This window comes from Oenanthe melanoleuca, unplaced genomic scaffold (genome assembly GCF_029582105.1).
Source record: "Oenanthe melanoleuca isolate GR-GAL-2019-014 unplaced genomic scaffold, OMel1.0 S001, whole genome shotgun sequence".
Lineage (NCBI taxonomy): Eukaryota > Metazoa > Chordata > Aves > Passeriformes > Muscicapidae > Oenanthe > Oenanthe melanoleuca.
The window spans coordinates 4,047,547-4,062,904 of NW_026612650.1; the positions used below are offsets into that span (position 1 = coordinate 4,047,547).

Here is a 15,358-nt window from a genome sequence, read left to right on the forward strand (position 1 = left end):
AGTTAATATCAGACTGGGGTGGGGGCACATGTGAGTCATCCAGTGCTCTGGAAAACAAGTATTAGTTTCACATAGCCTGCAGAGGAGCTTTAGAAATGCAAATTAACTGCTGGCGAAAAGTACCCATTTATCATTTGAATGGCACGATTACAAGCTGTCCTGGAAAAAATAACCAACCAGACAGATTCAGCTCCTGACCATCCTGCAGACCCAACCACGCCAAGGTAGAAGGTGACATTTGCAGAAAATTAAAAGACTCAAACTGGTTTTTGCACACAGGTAACTGAAAAGTGGTGAAACATATAACAATGGAAATAAGAAAGTTGCTTATATTCTGGTCCAAAGGTAGAACTGACGGGAATGGAACACGTTTTTGTGGTTCCCCGGCAGACCACGGGTTAAACAAATGCTGTTCCTCCTCTGATGTGCTGCAGCAACTCTCATCTTTTTCCCATGCATGACACCTTCCTGAGTGCAGCTCATTCAGCAGGTGAGCAAGGGTATGCAGGTGGTAGCCAGGCCTGATCCAGAAACGGCTACAAAAGGACAGGGAGTGAGGGCACTGAGAATAATCCCAGAACCAAAGAAGACCCAGAAGAAAAAAGAGTTAAAGAGTGAATCTGCTTAGAGAAAGGGCCAGGGACTTGTACATGAGAAAGCAATGGGAGAAATCTTCAGTTTCAGGAAATTTTATTAATTGACATGGACTGCTGCTCAGCCAAGATCCTGCTCAATTCGTGAACCTAGAAAAAGTAGAAACACTTAACAAAGCCGTGAAAATCGGATGTTATACTTAAGGAAGGGTGCATATTAAGGAGGACATGCAGTAGGAGGATCGGGAAATCTGAACCTTCCAAGTACCACAGCCAGTGAACACACGGAGAGGGGGATGCAGCCGGGAAAATGAGGACAAAAAGGAGCCTGCGTTTTAGAGACCGAATGGCAAATGCCCGTAGCTTTTCCCATTGTTCATCAATAAAGTCAGCTTTACAGGACTCCTCTGTCTCATCTGGGCACACAAAACTCTGGCGACGTAAATTTTCCCGCACAGCCGCGGGAACACTCTCAAACATCCTTTGCCCACCTGGAGCTCCTGCCGGGGCTCCACGTGGGTCCCGGCTCCATCCTGGACTCACTCCCAGCTCCCACCGCCCGCAGCTCCCGCTCACCCCGAGCTCCCGGCGGTTCAGGGCAGCAGCGGTTCCTTGGCCCGATGCCCGGACCGGGCCCAGCGCGGGAGCCACTCGTCAGCCCAGGTTTCCGAGAAATGGCGGAGCGAGGGGAAAGGGAGGAAAGACCGTGCCGCGTGCACAGCCCACCCCTCGATCGATTGGCTGATTTTGCCGTCACTCCTTTTTCTCGCGCGCTGAATGGGCAGAGCGGAGAGAAGTCCCGCCCCCGAGCAGCAGTCAAAGCACTCCTAGCGCAGTAAAGGAGCAGTTGGCGGAGCGTCTGTCTGGGTCCGGATGCGGCGGCAGTGGCCGGAGCCTTACGAGCCCCGAGCCCCCTCACAACCGAGCGCGGCTCCCACCTGCGCTGGAGACAAGTCCGAACTCGGCCTCCGCCTCACCGGGTTCCGGCCGCTGCCACCGCTCCTGGGCCCGCGCAGATGCTGCCACAATGGTGCCTTTAGCCACGGGGCCGGGCTTGTCCTTGCTCTGTCCAATCAGCGTGCGAGATCGAGGAGTGACGTCAGAATGAGCCAACCGCAGCGAGGGGTGGGCTGTGCACGCGGCACGGTCTTTCCTCCCTTTCTCCTCGCTCCGCCATTTCTCGTAAACCTCGCCTGAGAAGCGGCTCTCGCGCTGGGCCCGGCCCGGGCATCGGGCCAAGGAACCGCTGCTGCCCTGAACAGCCGGGAGCTCGGGGTGAGCGGGAGCTGCAGGCGGTGGGAGCTGAGAGTGAATCCGGGATGGTGTCGGGACCTACGTGGAGCCCCGGCAGGAGCCCGAGGCGGGCAAGGGATGTTTGAGAGAGGCCCCGGGGCTGTGCGGGAAAATTCACGTGGCCAGAGTTTTGTGTTCCCAAGGGAGACGGAGGAGTCCTGTAAAAGTGACTTTATTGATGAATAAAGCTAGAGGCCATGCGACATTTGCAATGCGGACTCCAAAATGCAGCCTCCTTTTTATCCTCATTTTCCCGGCTGCATCTCCCTCTCCCTTTCCCCACTGCCTGAGGTACTGGGAAGGTTCAGATTTTCCGATCCTCCTGCTGTATGTCCTCCTTAAAATGCACCCGTCCTTTCGTATATCATTGGATATTCATGCCTCTGGTAAGTGTTTCTTCTCAAAATTCAGGAATTGATCTCGGCTTAGCAGCAGTCTGTGTCAATTAGTAACGTTTTTTGAAACTGATGTCTTGTCCCGTTACTTTCTTATCTTCAAATTCCTGGCCTTATCTACAAGGGCATCCATCTTATTCCGTTCAATACTTCTTCTCATTTTCTCAAGAATTGTCTTTAGAAACTTTTAATTACCATTGGCTCAATCTCTTTCGGGCTCCTCCTAGGTTTTGGGATTATTCTCAGTGCCCGCACTCCCTGTCCTTTTGTAGCCGTTTCTGGATCAGGGGGCCTGGCTGCCACCTGCATTCCCTTGCTCACCTGCTGAATGAGCTGCACTCAGCAAGGTGTCGTGCTTGGGAAAAAGATGAGAGTTGCTGCAGCACATCAGAGGAGCAGCAGCATTCGTTTATGGCCATGGTCTGCCAGGGAACCACGAAAACGTGTCGCATTCCCACCCTTTCTATATTTCGACTGGAATATGAGCTGCTTTGGTATTTCCCTTTTTATCTTTTTTCTTCCAATGTTGCCTTCTGTCTTGGTGATTGGTAAGAAGTTGAGGACCTATTTTGTCTGGTTGGTTATTATTAGGAGGACATCATATAATCTAATTCTGTAATTCAAATGATAAATGGGTATTTTGCCCCAGCAGTGTTAATCAGCATTTCTAAAGCTCCTCCTTGAAGACTCATGCATAAGCAACTCTCATCAATCTATCCTGTCCTGGCTCTGGAGCTCTGTCACTTGAATGCAGCCATGGGTTTGTTCCCTGCCCCTGTGCAGGCTGTTCAAACAGGAGGGTGGCTTAAACCCTTCTCCTGTCCTCAATTCTAAATCCCCTTGTGCCACTGAACAAGTTTCATTCTGTAATAACTGAGCACTGCTCATCCATGTAGAGTCTCTTTTGGTTATCAAAGCTTTAACTTGGCGCCAGACTTGAACAACAGGAGATCCTCCTGCCATCAGTTTTTGGGCCTCAGGTCCCATTAAAGCTGTGGCTGTACAAGTCTGCAGAGAGTGAGGCCGGTCTGGCTAGTGGCTTAAACATTCTTAGCACAAAAATTCCTTTTGCATGGCCCTGCTTAACATCCACATACAATTCAAATTTTTTTTCTGAGTCCTAAAGAGCCATGGCTGCAGCATCAATTCCTTTGTGTTTTCTTTTTCTCAAGTTTTGTTCTTTTTTTCATGTCCATACCACAACATTGAGGCTATCAGGATTTAAAAAGTCATACAGTGCCCTGGCTCTAATAGAGAATCGTCAGTCTGGGTCAAGGTATTCCCTATTAATCTTCAGCTCCATTTTCGTTCTGGGTACCATTACTTCTGTAATTCCCTGGTCCCCCTCTGGGTCAATACCCCACAAAATTCAGGAAAAATATGTCCCAAATATGTAACCTTTCCCTCCAGCATTTTTGCTTTTTTTTCAAATACTCAAAGATGCTTTTTAACCTAGGCATTCAGCCTTTTCACAGAGGTTTCTTCTACCACTTCTTCTTGTTGTCTTTATTGGAGCAAGTCATCCACATCCTGCATTAACCCAATCCCTTGGGTGGAGTAAATTCTTGTGATATTTTCTGCAAGGCTTGCCCCAATAAGGCTGGTGCTTCCGTTCATCCCTGCAGAAGGACCGTCTATGTCCTTACCATTTTCCCTTCTACCTCTTGTTCCCACTCAAAGGGAAAATACAGTTTACCATCCTGTGTGAGTGGGCATCCCCAGAAAGCCTCTTTGACATCAAGTACTGAATGGTGTCAGTGTGAGGGGGGAACCTGGTTCAAGATGGTGAAAGAATCTGAGACTGTGGGGTACCTGGGTTTAATAAACTCATTTATTATTCTTAGGTCCTGCACCATTCTATAGATTCAATCTGATTTCTTGACTGGCAGGATAGGAGCATTATATGGAGAGATCCCAGGCTCCAAAAGCCCTGCCTTTAGCAGGGACTCAATATCAGGCTGTGAGCCCTTCCTTCCCTGCTTTGGAATAGGGTATTGCTTTTAGACACCACTTGTCCTGGTTGCTGCAAAGTACTTTGGAGAGGTTCCATATCGCCTACAATTTTGGTTTCTCTTCAGCATAGGCCTTGCCAGACATCTGCCAGACAAAGGCACAACACTGTTTCACATTTACAATATTAATTTGTATTACTAAATTAGCCATCAAATCCCTTCTCAGAAAATTACAGTCAGAATTAGGAACAAATAAGAGCTCCTGCATTTCAAACCCATCCCCCACATCTTGTAACAGTGGTTGAATAAAACACACCAGCTCATCTTTCCCACTTATCCCCTGAATAGTGTTGTCTAAATCCCTTCTGGGTTTCCCATATTGCCCCCCTGGGTGTCCATGTCCTCGATTACCTCTGGGAGAATGTGCAAACTCCCTCAGCATGCTCCCAAGGGTCCCTTCAGAGATATTTTGGGATCCCTTTTGCCAGGAGCCCTTCCTGGCTTCCCTTTCTCCCCTCTAAGGGTGCCCTGCCATGTTTACTCCCCAGAGATCCCACTGCACTCACTGATGAGATTTTCAGTGCTCTCTGGCTGCTGACTCTGCACAGCCCCCCTGATCTGTCACTTGTCTGTCTCCTGGTCACTCTTGGGTACCCAATCCATGCCCGGTGCCGCCGCCCCCCAAGGGAGCCGATCACCCAAACTGGGTGAGGCACCTTCAGCTCTACTCACTGCCCCTGCCCCAGATGGGGGAACGAATTCTGGCCGAGCCCCAAGGTGTGTGGAAAACTTCACATCACCAGAGGTTTCTGTCCACAAGGAAAGGAAAGGAGTCTTGTAAAAGCAATTTCATTCACAGAAGGGGGAGAGGCCATTGGCCATTTGCCATGGGGTCTCTGCAATTGCCAGGGCTGGGCCCCACTACGCTGTCGTGGAGGGAGTGGCTGCAGAGGGGACCGAGTGTGGGTGGGAGCGGCCGAGAGCCCAGCGCTGACCCAGCTCCATCCCTGCCCCTGTGCTGGGATGCTGTGGGTTTGGGGGGAAGAGGGAGCAGCAGTGGGTGCTGTGCCTGGGGGCAGCAGGAGAAGGGAAGAAGAAGCAGGATTAAAGAACAAAACGGTCAAACACTGCACGTGGGGGGAGAAGGTGGGATTGGGCAGGAGGAGGAGCACTTGTAGGAGGAAGTGTGAGGAAGAGAAGAGACACAGAAGGAGAAGGAGGAGAAACGGGAAGGAGGACAAGGTTCACCCCTCCCTGTATCTGCAGCCTCCCTGCAGGCCCAGGAGCGTTGCGCCCCCCCTCCACAAATGTAGCAGGTGACTCGAGAGGGGGATCCACGATTTTCACCAGGGTGAATCTTGGTGTTTCTGACCTTTATTGAGCTAAATGTTGGTTCTTTGGTTTTCCTAGAGGGGCTGAATCTTTGTTTTACAGGGGTTTAAGACTAAATCTTGCTGTTTGGGGGAGTTTTTGTCTGTGTTTTGATGTCTGGAGGATTTTTGGTCTGAATCTTGGTGTTTTGGAGGTACTTACAGACACAAGATGCCCAATGATTTCCTGAGATAAACTTGGGCAAGGAGGAATCCCCACCCCAAGGCCCTCTCCTCTTGTTTTTTCCCCAAACCAGGATTTTTCATTCCCAAGGTGTGGGTGGACAGTGGAGGAGGAAAAGCCTCAGAGATCCCTTACAAGGAGGGGCTGCAAATCCAGCCCAGGGAGCTGCGAAATGGAAAGACCCTCCCTGAGCCACGAAGGCAACCAGAGATCCAGGCAGAGCTCAGAGCTGGTGGAGAAGCCTCATGGAGGGGAGAAACCCCACAAGTGCTTGGAATGTGGGAAGGGCTTCAGCTACAGGTCTGAGCTTATCCGGCACCAGAGGATCCACACTGGGGAACGGCCCTACGAGTGTGGGGAATGTGAGCAGAGCTTTAGACAGAAGGGCCACCTAATGGATCACCAGAGGATCCACACTGGGGAATGGCCCTACAAGTGTGGGGAATGTGGGAAGAGCTTCAGAGATATCTCTATCCTGTTGCGGCACCAAGTGGTCCACACTGGGGAACGGCCCTACACCTGCGTGGAATGTGGGAAGAGCTATGGATGGAGCTCTGCCCTGAGAAACCACCAGCTCGTCCACACAGGGGAGAGACCCTTCGACTGTCCTGAGTGTGGGAAGAGGTTTCCGACCAGCTCCCATCTGCTCCTACATGAGCAGATTCACACAGATGAGAGGCCCTTCCGATGCCGCGAATGCAGGAAGGGATTCAAGCAAAACACCCATCTCATCAGACACCAGCGCATCCACACCGGGGAGAGGCCCTACGAGTGTGGGAAGAGCTTCTCACAGAGCTCAACCTTGACCAAACACCAATGGACCCACCGCTAAAGAAAACCCTGTGAGTGCCCCGATGTGGGAAGAGCTTTGTGCTCTGCTCCAGCTGTGGAGAGTTAGGGAAAAGCGTGCGGAAGATATCGGGATGTACGGTTAAGATAGGGACCCCTCTCCCTCAGAGATCCACTGCTCCGGATCTGAGCTCACAGCCGGACGTGAGCTAGGGGAAATGACCACTACTATCTAGGCTATAAAGACCCTTGTAACCCCTCAATAAACGCCATTTGCTGTCCACCACATTGGTGTCCTGGAGCTGATGGACCGAGTGACTCTGGGTTAGGGCCACCGTGCCGGACCTGGATCGGGCCACCAGTCAACAAATTGGTGCCGAAACCCGGGAGAAGAAAAAAGATCGGGAACCGATCGCACGGAGTTTGGGGTTCGCCCAACCAGGACCCGGCGACTGCACCGCTGGCGAGTGCAGTGAGGGTGACGTCCCCTGGACCAGCGAGGAGCATGGACGCTATCGCGAAGGTCGTAAGTGAGATCCACGCTCAGTGGAATATTGATTGTAAGCTTAAGGATTTTATTCTCGCAGTGCCGAGGTTGGTTAAGCTTGGGGCCATAGAGAGCCCGGTAGAAATTCTCCATCCGGAGGTATGGGATAAATGCACTACAGCCCTGCCTGAGGACACCATGTCCTCCGGCTCAGGGAAGCCTCTTAAATCATGGGGCAAAGTTATCCAGGCTTTGCGGGCTGCTCGGCAGGAGCAGGAGACCTGGAAAGCCGCGCGAACTTGTTTATTAGCCACGCCGCAGCTGGGGATCGGGGCGGCTACTCAAACCGCGGACCCAGCCGGCCGCGCGGATGCGCGGTCCCCGGAGCCCCCTCCTCACCCTCCCAGTTCGGACTCACCGCCACCAGAGGCGGGGGAACGCGCGCGGGCATTGTGGCAGGGGCTAACGGAGGAGGCACAGAGTGCTGCTATAATATCAGAGCTCGCAGCAGCAGATAAAAGATCTCCGCCGCCTTATGAATTTAAAAATGGCGCCGAGCCTCGTGGCGGGGGGCGGGGCGCTGACGCGGGGGGCAGGCATGCAGAGGGCTCGCTGAACAGCGCAAGCACAGACGAGCAGGGAGGAGGGACAGCCCCCGAGGTGGAGCGTAAGACCAATCACAGAGCTCATTTTAAATCAGGACCTTATAGGGCAAGAACCTCCCCCAGCAGGAGGCAGGGGGATCCCAGGGGGAGGGAACGGCCCGGCCCCCGGGGGAAGGGGCGGGGGCAGAGCCCGAGAAAAAGGCTGAGCAGCCCGGAAACATCCAGTCAGTCGACTTCCGGCTCTGACTCTGACCGGAGCTGGGACAGCCGGTCGGAGGGGTGGTCGGAAGAGGAATCTGACATCGGCTGCAGCTTTCATGAGAAGGGAGCCGCAAAATATAACACCACTAGCTATAACCCTCCGGCATGGGTTAAGGGGACACCAGATACAAATCGAACCCCCCTTACAGATTGGCGTAAAATTAAAATAGCATGTGCGGAGTGGGCCCCGTCTGCCAAGTTAGTATTCCCGGTCAGGGTGGGGGGTGCCGGCGGAAACCAGAGAACGTATACCCCGGTAAACCCGAAGGATGTGCAGGCTATCGTGAAAGCGGTTGCTGACAAAGGAATCAATTCTGCCATGGTTTCCACACTTATTGATAGCATTTTTGGAGGCGATGATATGCTCCCCTTTAATATTAAACAGACTTGCAGATTAATCTTTGATGGGGCAGGGATGATCGTTTTTAAACAAGAATGGGAGGACAATTGTGCAAAGCAGCTAGCCCTAGTAACTGGGGAGAACCATCCTTTGCATGGCTCCAGCATACAGAGGCTGATGGGCAGAGATCCAGCCATGATCACCCCACAAGCACAGGCAGAGGGCCTGCGAGCCCATGAGGTCATGACTACCACCCGTGCTGCCCGAGAAGCCATCCGTACTGCCTCTAAAGCAATAGCCAGACCATCGCCATGGTCCACTATAAAGCAGAGCGAGAGTGAAAGCTTCACTCAGTTTGTAGATCGTCTCCAGGCAGCTTTAGACTGCTCAGCACTGCCCTCAGAAGCGAAAGGACCTGTGCTAGCAGACTGCCTGCGCCAGCAATGCAATTCAGCCACCAGAGACATTCTAAGATCACTGCCACCTGGGTCTAATATCGCAACCATGATCAGACATGTAGCAAAGGAAGAACACCTAGCTCCCATTCAAGCAGCAGTTCACACTGCAATAACCAGCGTGATGGCATGCTTCAAGTGTGGCCAGGCAGGTCACGTGGCAGTAAACTGTCCCCAGTCAGGACACCCACCAGCAGCTGCTGCACCACGCCAGGGGAAAATTAGAGGACCATGCTGGGCTTGTGGAAAGAAGGGGCATCTAGCTAAGGAATGCAGATCCAAGCCTCAGGGAAACGGGAAGGGGAGGGGGCAGCCGGGCCGTACCCAGCCCTCTCCCTCCTGGAACACCAAGCAGCCCACCTACAGCAACCCTCAATGGGGCACGGGGCTTCCACGCCCATTACCCCCTCAAGAAATGGCCAACTTTGTCGCCCAACAAACAGCTCAGCCGAACCCACCTGCACCGCAGGAATACCAAGAACAGCACCCTGGGGACGAGGCCCCTGGGTGGCCTTGGCCATGAAAGCATACGAGCGAGACCCATGGATGGTCTTTGCAGTGAAGGTGGGTAGGCACCCGCTGATCGTGTGGGCAGAGTGTCGTCTCCGCAACAGCTCTGACGGCACGGCCATCTGCCTCCCCTTTTGGGTGGACACTGGATCAGACGTCACCGTCATTCCAGATATACACTGGCCTCTACCATGGAAGCTAGAAGAAGCCCCCATGGTGAGCGGAGTTGGAGGGCAGTCCCGAGCCCGCAAAAGCACCCAGCCAATAGCAATAACACTCTGCACCGAGAGAGGACCAGGAAGGACATCACCCTCACGGTGTACGTCATGTCGGATTGCCCACCCTTGCTGGGGAGAGATGCCTTAGCCATGCTGGATGTCAGGATGACAAATTTATTCTAAGGGCCACTGTCGTGTACCCGTCACTGCCCATCAAACTAACTTGGAAATCAATCGATCCAGTGTATATCGAACAGTGGCCCTTGTCCAAGCCTCAGATGACTGCTCTCCTTAAGCTAGTTGGCCGTGAACTGCACAAGAATCATATAGAACCCTCCACGAGCCCATGGAACACCCCGATTTTCGTAATACCTAAACGGTCTGGTGAAGGATTTCGTCTCCTGCATGACCTGCAGGAAGTGAACAAGAAAATCCAGCCAATGGGCCCGGTACAAACCTTGCTGCCCATGAACTCGGTGATACCGAGAGGACAACCCTGTGCAGTGCTCGACATCAAAGACTGCTTCTTTTCTATTCCCCTGCACGAGGATGACAAGGAGCGGTTCGCTTTTTCCATTGTCTTTCCAAACAGCCAGCGGCCTAACCTACGCTTTCATTGGAAAATGCTGCCCCAAGGAATGATCAACTCCCCTACTATCTGCCAGATCGCCGTGGACCGAGCGCTGGCACCAGTCCGGCAGAGCAACCTGACAGTGACCATCATGCAGTACATGGATGACATCCTGATCGCCGCACCATCAACAAGCTAAGTGGACCAGCTGATATCAACCATCTCCAGGACCTTAAAAACAAATGGCTTCGAAATAGCGAGCGCAAAAATAAAAAAGGGACCGTGCGTAACTTTCCTAGGGGTGGGAATCACAAGCTCTTACGTAACCCCTCCCCAGATGAAAATCCGCAGAAATATCAAGACGCTCCATGACGTGCAGCAACTGGTAGGGCCCTTACAGTGGCTCCGCAACATCGTCCTAATTCCTCCTGAGGTCATGGACCCCCTGAATGACCTCTTGAAAGGAAAAATCCCATGGGAGGAGAAATCCCTGACACCAGAAGCGATAAGCTCGCTCAACTTTATCGAACACCAAGTATCAGCAAGCACACTCACCAGATGGGACTCCAGTATGCCGGTCGATCTGTATGTCCACTTTACAAAAAAGGGGGGAGTGGGAGCCTTAGCCCAAGGACCCCCCGACAAAGCCCAACCGATACTGTGGGTGGTCTTGGGGAAACCGTCGCGTGCCTTTTCCCCAGGAGTCGAATGTCTTGGCAGCCTCATCATGAAGGGCAGAAAGCTCGCCCTGAGACACCTGGGCATCGAACCTGCCAGGATTTACTTGCCCTTCTGCAAACAACTCTCTGTGCAGTCTACAACAGTATCTGAATACCTAGCTGTGGCCCTTGCAGGCTTCGGAGGAGAGATTCGCTACGCCGCAAAACCCCCTTGGACTCAGCTGCTCACCGTCGTCGACATCGATCTCCCACCAAAGATAATCGACCGACCACTGGTAGGACCGACCGTCTTCACGGATGCATCGTCGCTGACCTCCACAGCAGCGGCAGTGTGGCAGTCAGGAGAACAATGGCAATGTGTCAAGACAACAGACCCCACGCTTTCAGTCCAGCAGCTCGAAGCGGCTGCCGTAGTGCTAGCGTGTGGACTGTTCCCAGAAGAACACCTCAACATAGTGACTGACTCCATATTTGTGGCCAAGCTGTGCCTAGCCATGTCTGGACCAGGTGTATCAGTGTCCCCGGTAGCAATGATGCTAGAAGAAGCGCTCTATTCACGGAAAGGCACCATATCAGTCATCCACGTCAACAGCCACAACCCGACCAAAGGGTTCTACCAGATTGGCAATGACAAGGCTGACGCAGCCGCAAAAGGCGTATGGACGCTGAAAGAAGCTCGTCAGTTGCATGAATCCCTTCACATCGGAACAAAAGCACTCGCGAAGAAGTGCGGGATTTCGGTGGCAGATGCAAAGCACGTTGTTGCCACGTGCCCTCACTGTCAAAAATCACCACTGTGGTCCAGCGGCGTCAACCCCAGAGGCCTCAAAGCCTCAGAAATATGGCAAACAGACTTTACCCAATGCCAGCTATTAAAACCCCGAGTGTGGCTCGCAGTTACCGTGGATACATACAGTGGTATGATCGTGGCCACACAGCATTCCAGGACAGATTCCAAAGCCACCATCCAACATTGGCTGACAGCCATGGCATGGCTTGGAATCCCAAAACAGATCAAGACAGACAATGGCACAAATTTCACCTCGAAGACAGTCCAAGCATTCGTCTCAAAATGGAACATCGCCTTGATACACGGCATCCCGTACAACAGCACCGGACAAGCCATCGTCGAAAGGGCAAATCAGACTCTAAAAACTAAACTGGAAGTACTAGCAAAGACAGAAGGCTTCACCAATGCCATTCCCTCAAGCGACCAGGCGCGTTTACTAGCAACAGCGCTGCTAGCGTTGAATCAATTCCCTAGGGGGGATGAGACAAACAGTCCTGCCCAGAGACACTGGGCCACTCGAGCACTAGAGGAAGGCCCACGGATTGTGGTCAGAAACGAACTAGGGGAGTGGGAACAAGGTTGGAGGCTAGTACTTACGGGGCGGGGGTACGCGGCAGTTAAAAAAGATGGGGACATTAAATGGTGTCCACTCAAATCTATCAAACCAGACCTTCAGAGTGGAGATAATGAGAATTGTGAGACTTTGTTTGCAGGACTGGATCATCGGACGCCCCCGCAACCCGTACACCCCACTACCAGGAAAGAGAGAGGGACCACTGAGCATCCCGGCATCACCTGAGAAGCTCACACCATCAAAGTCAAAGCAGCAACGGTATCTCTGTGTTATCCTGTTCCTAGGGTTAGTGGGCGGAGGACAGGCAGACACAAAGCATTACCCTCACCAGCCATTCAGGTGGGTTCTACGCCATCTCTCAGGTGAGAGGGTCATCAAAGAAATGGTTACAGCTGACACTCCAGTTTTTCATTTCAGATTAAAGGACATTTTTCCCTCACATACGGGGTTCCCCAAATTTCAGGAGACAACACTGTTTCAGACTTATTGGTGCCCTGCTTCCAACCCAGGAAAAAGTTACTGTAATTACCCAGGGTATGGATATTGTGGATATTGGGGGTGTGAAACAATTGTAACGGGCAACAGATGGAAACCACAACAGCCTGATAAGTTCTTGCAAGTTAAGTTTGCTCCCCACGGCTGTATCGAACCAAAATTTGATATGGATGGGTATATACTCACGCCTCAAGGCATAAAGCAGCACACCTGCACAAACTACACAATGACAATCCTGCAACCAACCCATGATGGTTGGACCACGGGCAAAGTGTGGACAGTGTTTGTTCACGTTTCTCGCCGCATCTGGGCAAACTTACAAATTATCAGACTCCCACCTTCAATATCCCAGTCAGTCGGACCCAATCCAATTCTTGTACTGGGTGGACTCGAAAAAGAGATCACAGCTAACCACAGCTCCAGTCACAAAACACAAATGCACAAATCTACCTCCTCTCTATCCAATCTCTTAACCACACCAACCCTCTCCAATCCATTCCTCAGTGTGTTAAATGCAACCTTTATATCGTTAAATCAGTCCAACCCAAACCTCACAGAATCATGCTGGCTATGCTATGATGCACAACCCCCTTTCTACGAAGGTGTTGCCCTCGATCTCCCACTCATCTTTTCCAAGTCAGACAGTCCACGCCAGTGCAGATGGGACACCCCCCGGAGAAGCATTACCCTAAGCCAAATCACGGGCCAAGGCAAATGCTTTGGCAATGCAACCCTGGCAATGCAGAGGGGCAACGTCTGCTGGGAATTCGTCAAACTAAAAGGGGGAAAGTTCCAGTGGGTGATCCCAGCTGCATCGGGGATGTGGGTCTGTCAACAATCTGGGGTAAGCCCGTGTGTGCTCTTTGACAAATTCGATCATTCTACCGACTTCTGTGTCCAAGTTTTAATTGTCCCCAGAGTTCTGTATCGCCAGGAAGAAGAAGTGTACCGCCTGCTTGAGGAACCAGATCGGCTCCACAAGCGAGAAGTGTTGACAGGCATCACCATCGCAATGCTCCTGGGCTTAGGAGCTACCGGTGCTGCCACAGGCGTCTCAGCCCTCGCAACACAACATCAAGGCCTGGCCCAACTGCAGATGACAGTGGACGAGGACTTGCAGAGAATCGAGAAATCCATTTCCGCCCTGGAAACATCCCTTTCCTCACTCTCGGAAGTCGTCCTCCAAAACAGGCGAGGACTGGACCTTCTGCTCATGCAGCGAGGAGGCCTGTGTGCCGCCTTGAAAGAAGAATGCTGCTTCTATGCAGACCACACTGGAGTCGTTAGAGACTCCATGGCAGAGCTGAGGGAACGACTGAACCAGAGAAAAATGGACAGAGAAGCTAAACAGGGCTGGTTTGGATCGTGGTTCAACCAGTCCCCATGGCTCACCACCCTAATTTCTACCTTAATCGGCCCGGTCACTATAATCCTACTAACACTAATCTTCGGGCCTTGCATATTTAACAGATTGGTGCTATTTGTCAAAAAGCGTTTAGAAACAGTTAACATTATGCTTGTCGAACATCGACAACTGCTTTAAAGTGTGCCTGTTACTAACACATTTACAAATTTATACTAACTTTACTAACCCACGAAAATTTTGTGATATCTACACTTTATAATTTCATATAAATTTTACTAATCATGAGAGAGGGGGGAACTGTGGAGAGTTAGGGAAAAGCGTGCGGAAGATATCGGGATGTACGGTTAAGATAGGGACCCCTCTCCCTCAGAGATCCACTGCTCCGGATCTGAGCTCACAGCCGGACGTGAGCTAGGGGAAATGACCACTACTATCTAGGCTATAAAGACCCTTGTAACCCCTCAATAAATGCCATTTGCTGTCCACCACATTGGTGTCCTGGAGCTGATGGACCGAGTGACCCTGGGTTAGGGCCACCGTGCCGGACCTGGATCGGGCCACCAGTCAACATCCAGCTCCATTCCCCATGGGAAGATCGGTGTTGGATGATTCCCAGTGACCCCTGTTGGGCAGAGCCCTGGTGATCTGTGTTGGGAAGACACCTGGCTGGGGGGCTCTGCATCATCCTGTCTCCCTGTTGGCACCTGGATGAATGCAGGGGCAGGAACATCGATCGGGACGCACACCAACATTGGGAATTCCTTGGGGGGAGTGGACTTACTGAATTTCAACCCCAGAAATTTTTTTGTGTTCAATCCTGTCTTCTGGTGGCATCTAGGAATATTGAATGGTCTTGGAGGTCTTTTGCAACCTCAGTAATTGCAAAATTTTGATTTCCTATTACTAAAAGGTGTCTTTTGCAGCAAAATGGTGATGGACTGGGGCAAAGACCAAGATTTTGGAGACAGTGAGGTAGAAACCCTTGCAGAAAATGTTCTTTTTTCCCGCCCAAGCACATGAATCCTCGGCTGGCATGAAAAAGGAAATGCTTTTCTTCTCGACTTGGTTTCCTTTTGATTTCTCTTCATCCTTTTAAAACACCCAACACTAAAAATAAAGACACTGAACTAAGACAGGGGTGGGGACATGGGGGGATAGAGACATGGCGGGACACAGACATAGAGAGTTACCTGGGGACAAATGGACATGGGCGAGGACATGGCCATTGTGGGGACATGGGGTACATGGGCATGCATGGAGATGTAGGAGATAGTGACAGAGATGGAAATGTGGGGACACAGCCATGGGTGAGGACATGGTGGGACATGGCCAGTGACATGTGGGGACATGCCGTGGTTGGTGCCATGAGGGGATCTTGCAGGGGCTGTAGGGGAATGCTGGGTTTGAAGGAGTTGAGGGTTCCTGGGAGG

The 15,358-nt window shown here is 51.8% G+C and overlaps 2 protein-coding genes across 2 annotated transcripts in view; one reads left to right on the top strand and one right to left on the bottom strand.

Moving 5' to 3' along the window:
- The window catches only part of LOC130266179 (zinc finger protein 892-like), a 70,622-nt gene extending 63,761 nt beyond the window's left edge, over positions 1 to 6,861 (top strand). Inside the window, exons 2-3 of the mRNA XM_056515544.1 lie at positions 606 to 1,868; positions 5,861 to 6,861. Coding sequence (XP_056371519.1) covers positions 5,960 to 6,619 — 660 coding nt within the window. The 5' untranslated portion in view covers positions 606 to 1,868; positions 5,861 to 5,959 and the 3' untranslated portion in view covers positions 6,620 to 6,861. The remainder of the gene's footprint in view (positions 1 to 605; positions 1,869 to 5,860) is intronic.
- The window catches only part of LOC130266173 (zinc finger protein 3-like), a 164,538-nt gene that overhangs the window by 107,660 nt on the left and 41,520 nt on the right, over positions 1 to 15,358 (bottom strand). The window lies entirely within an intron of this gene.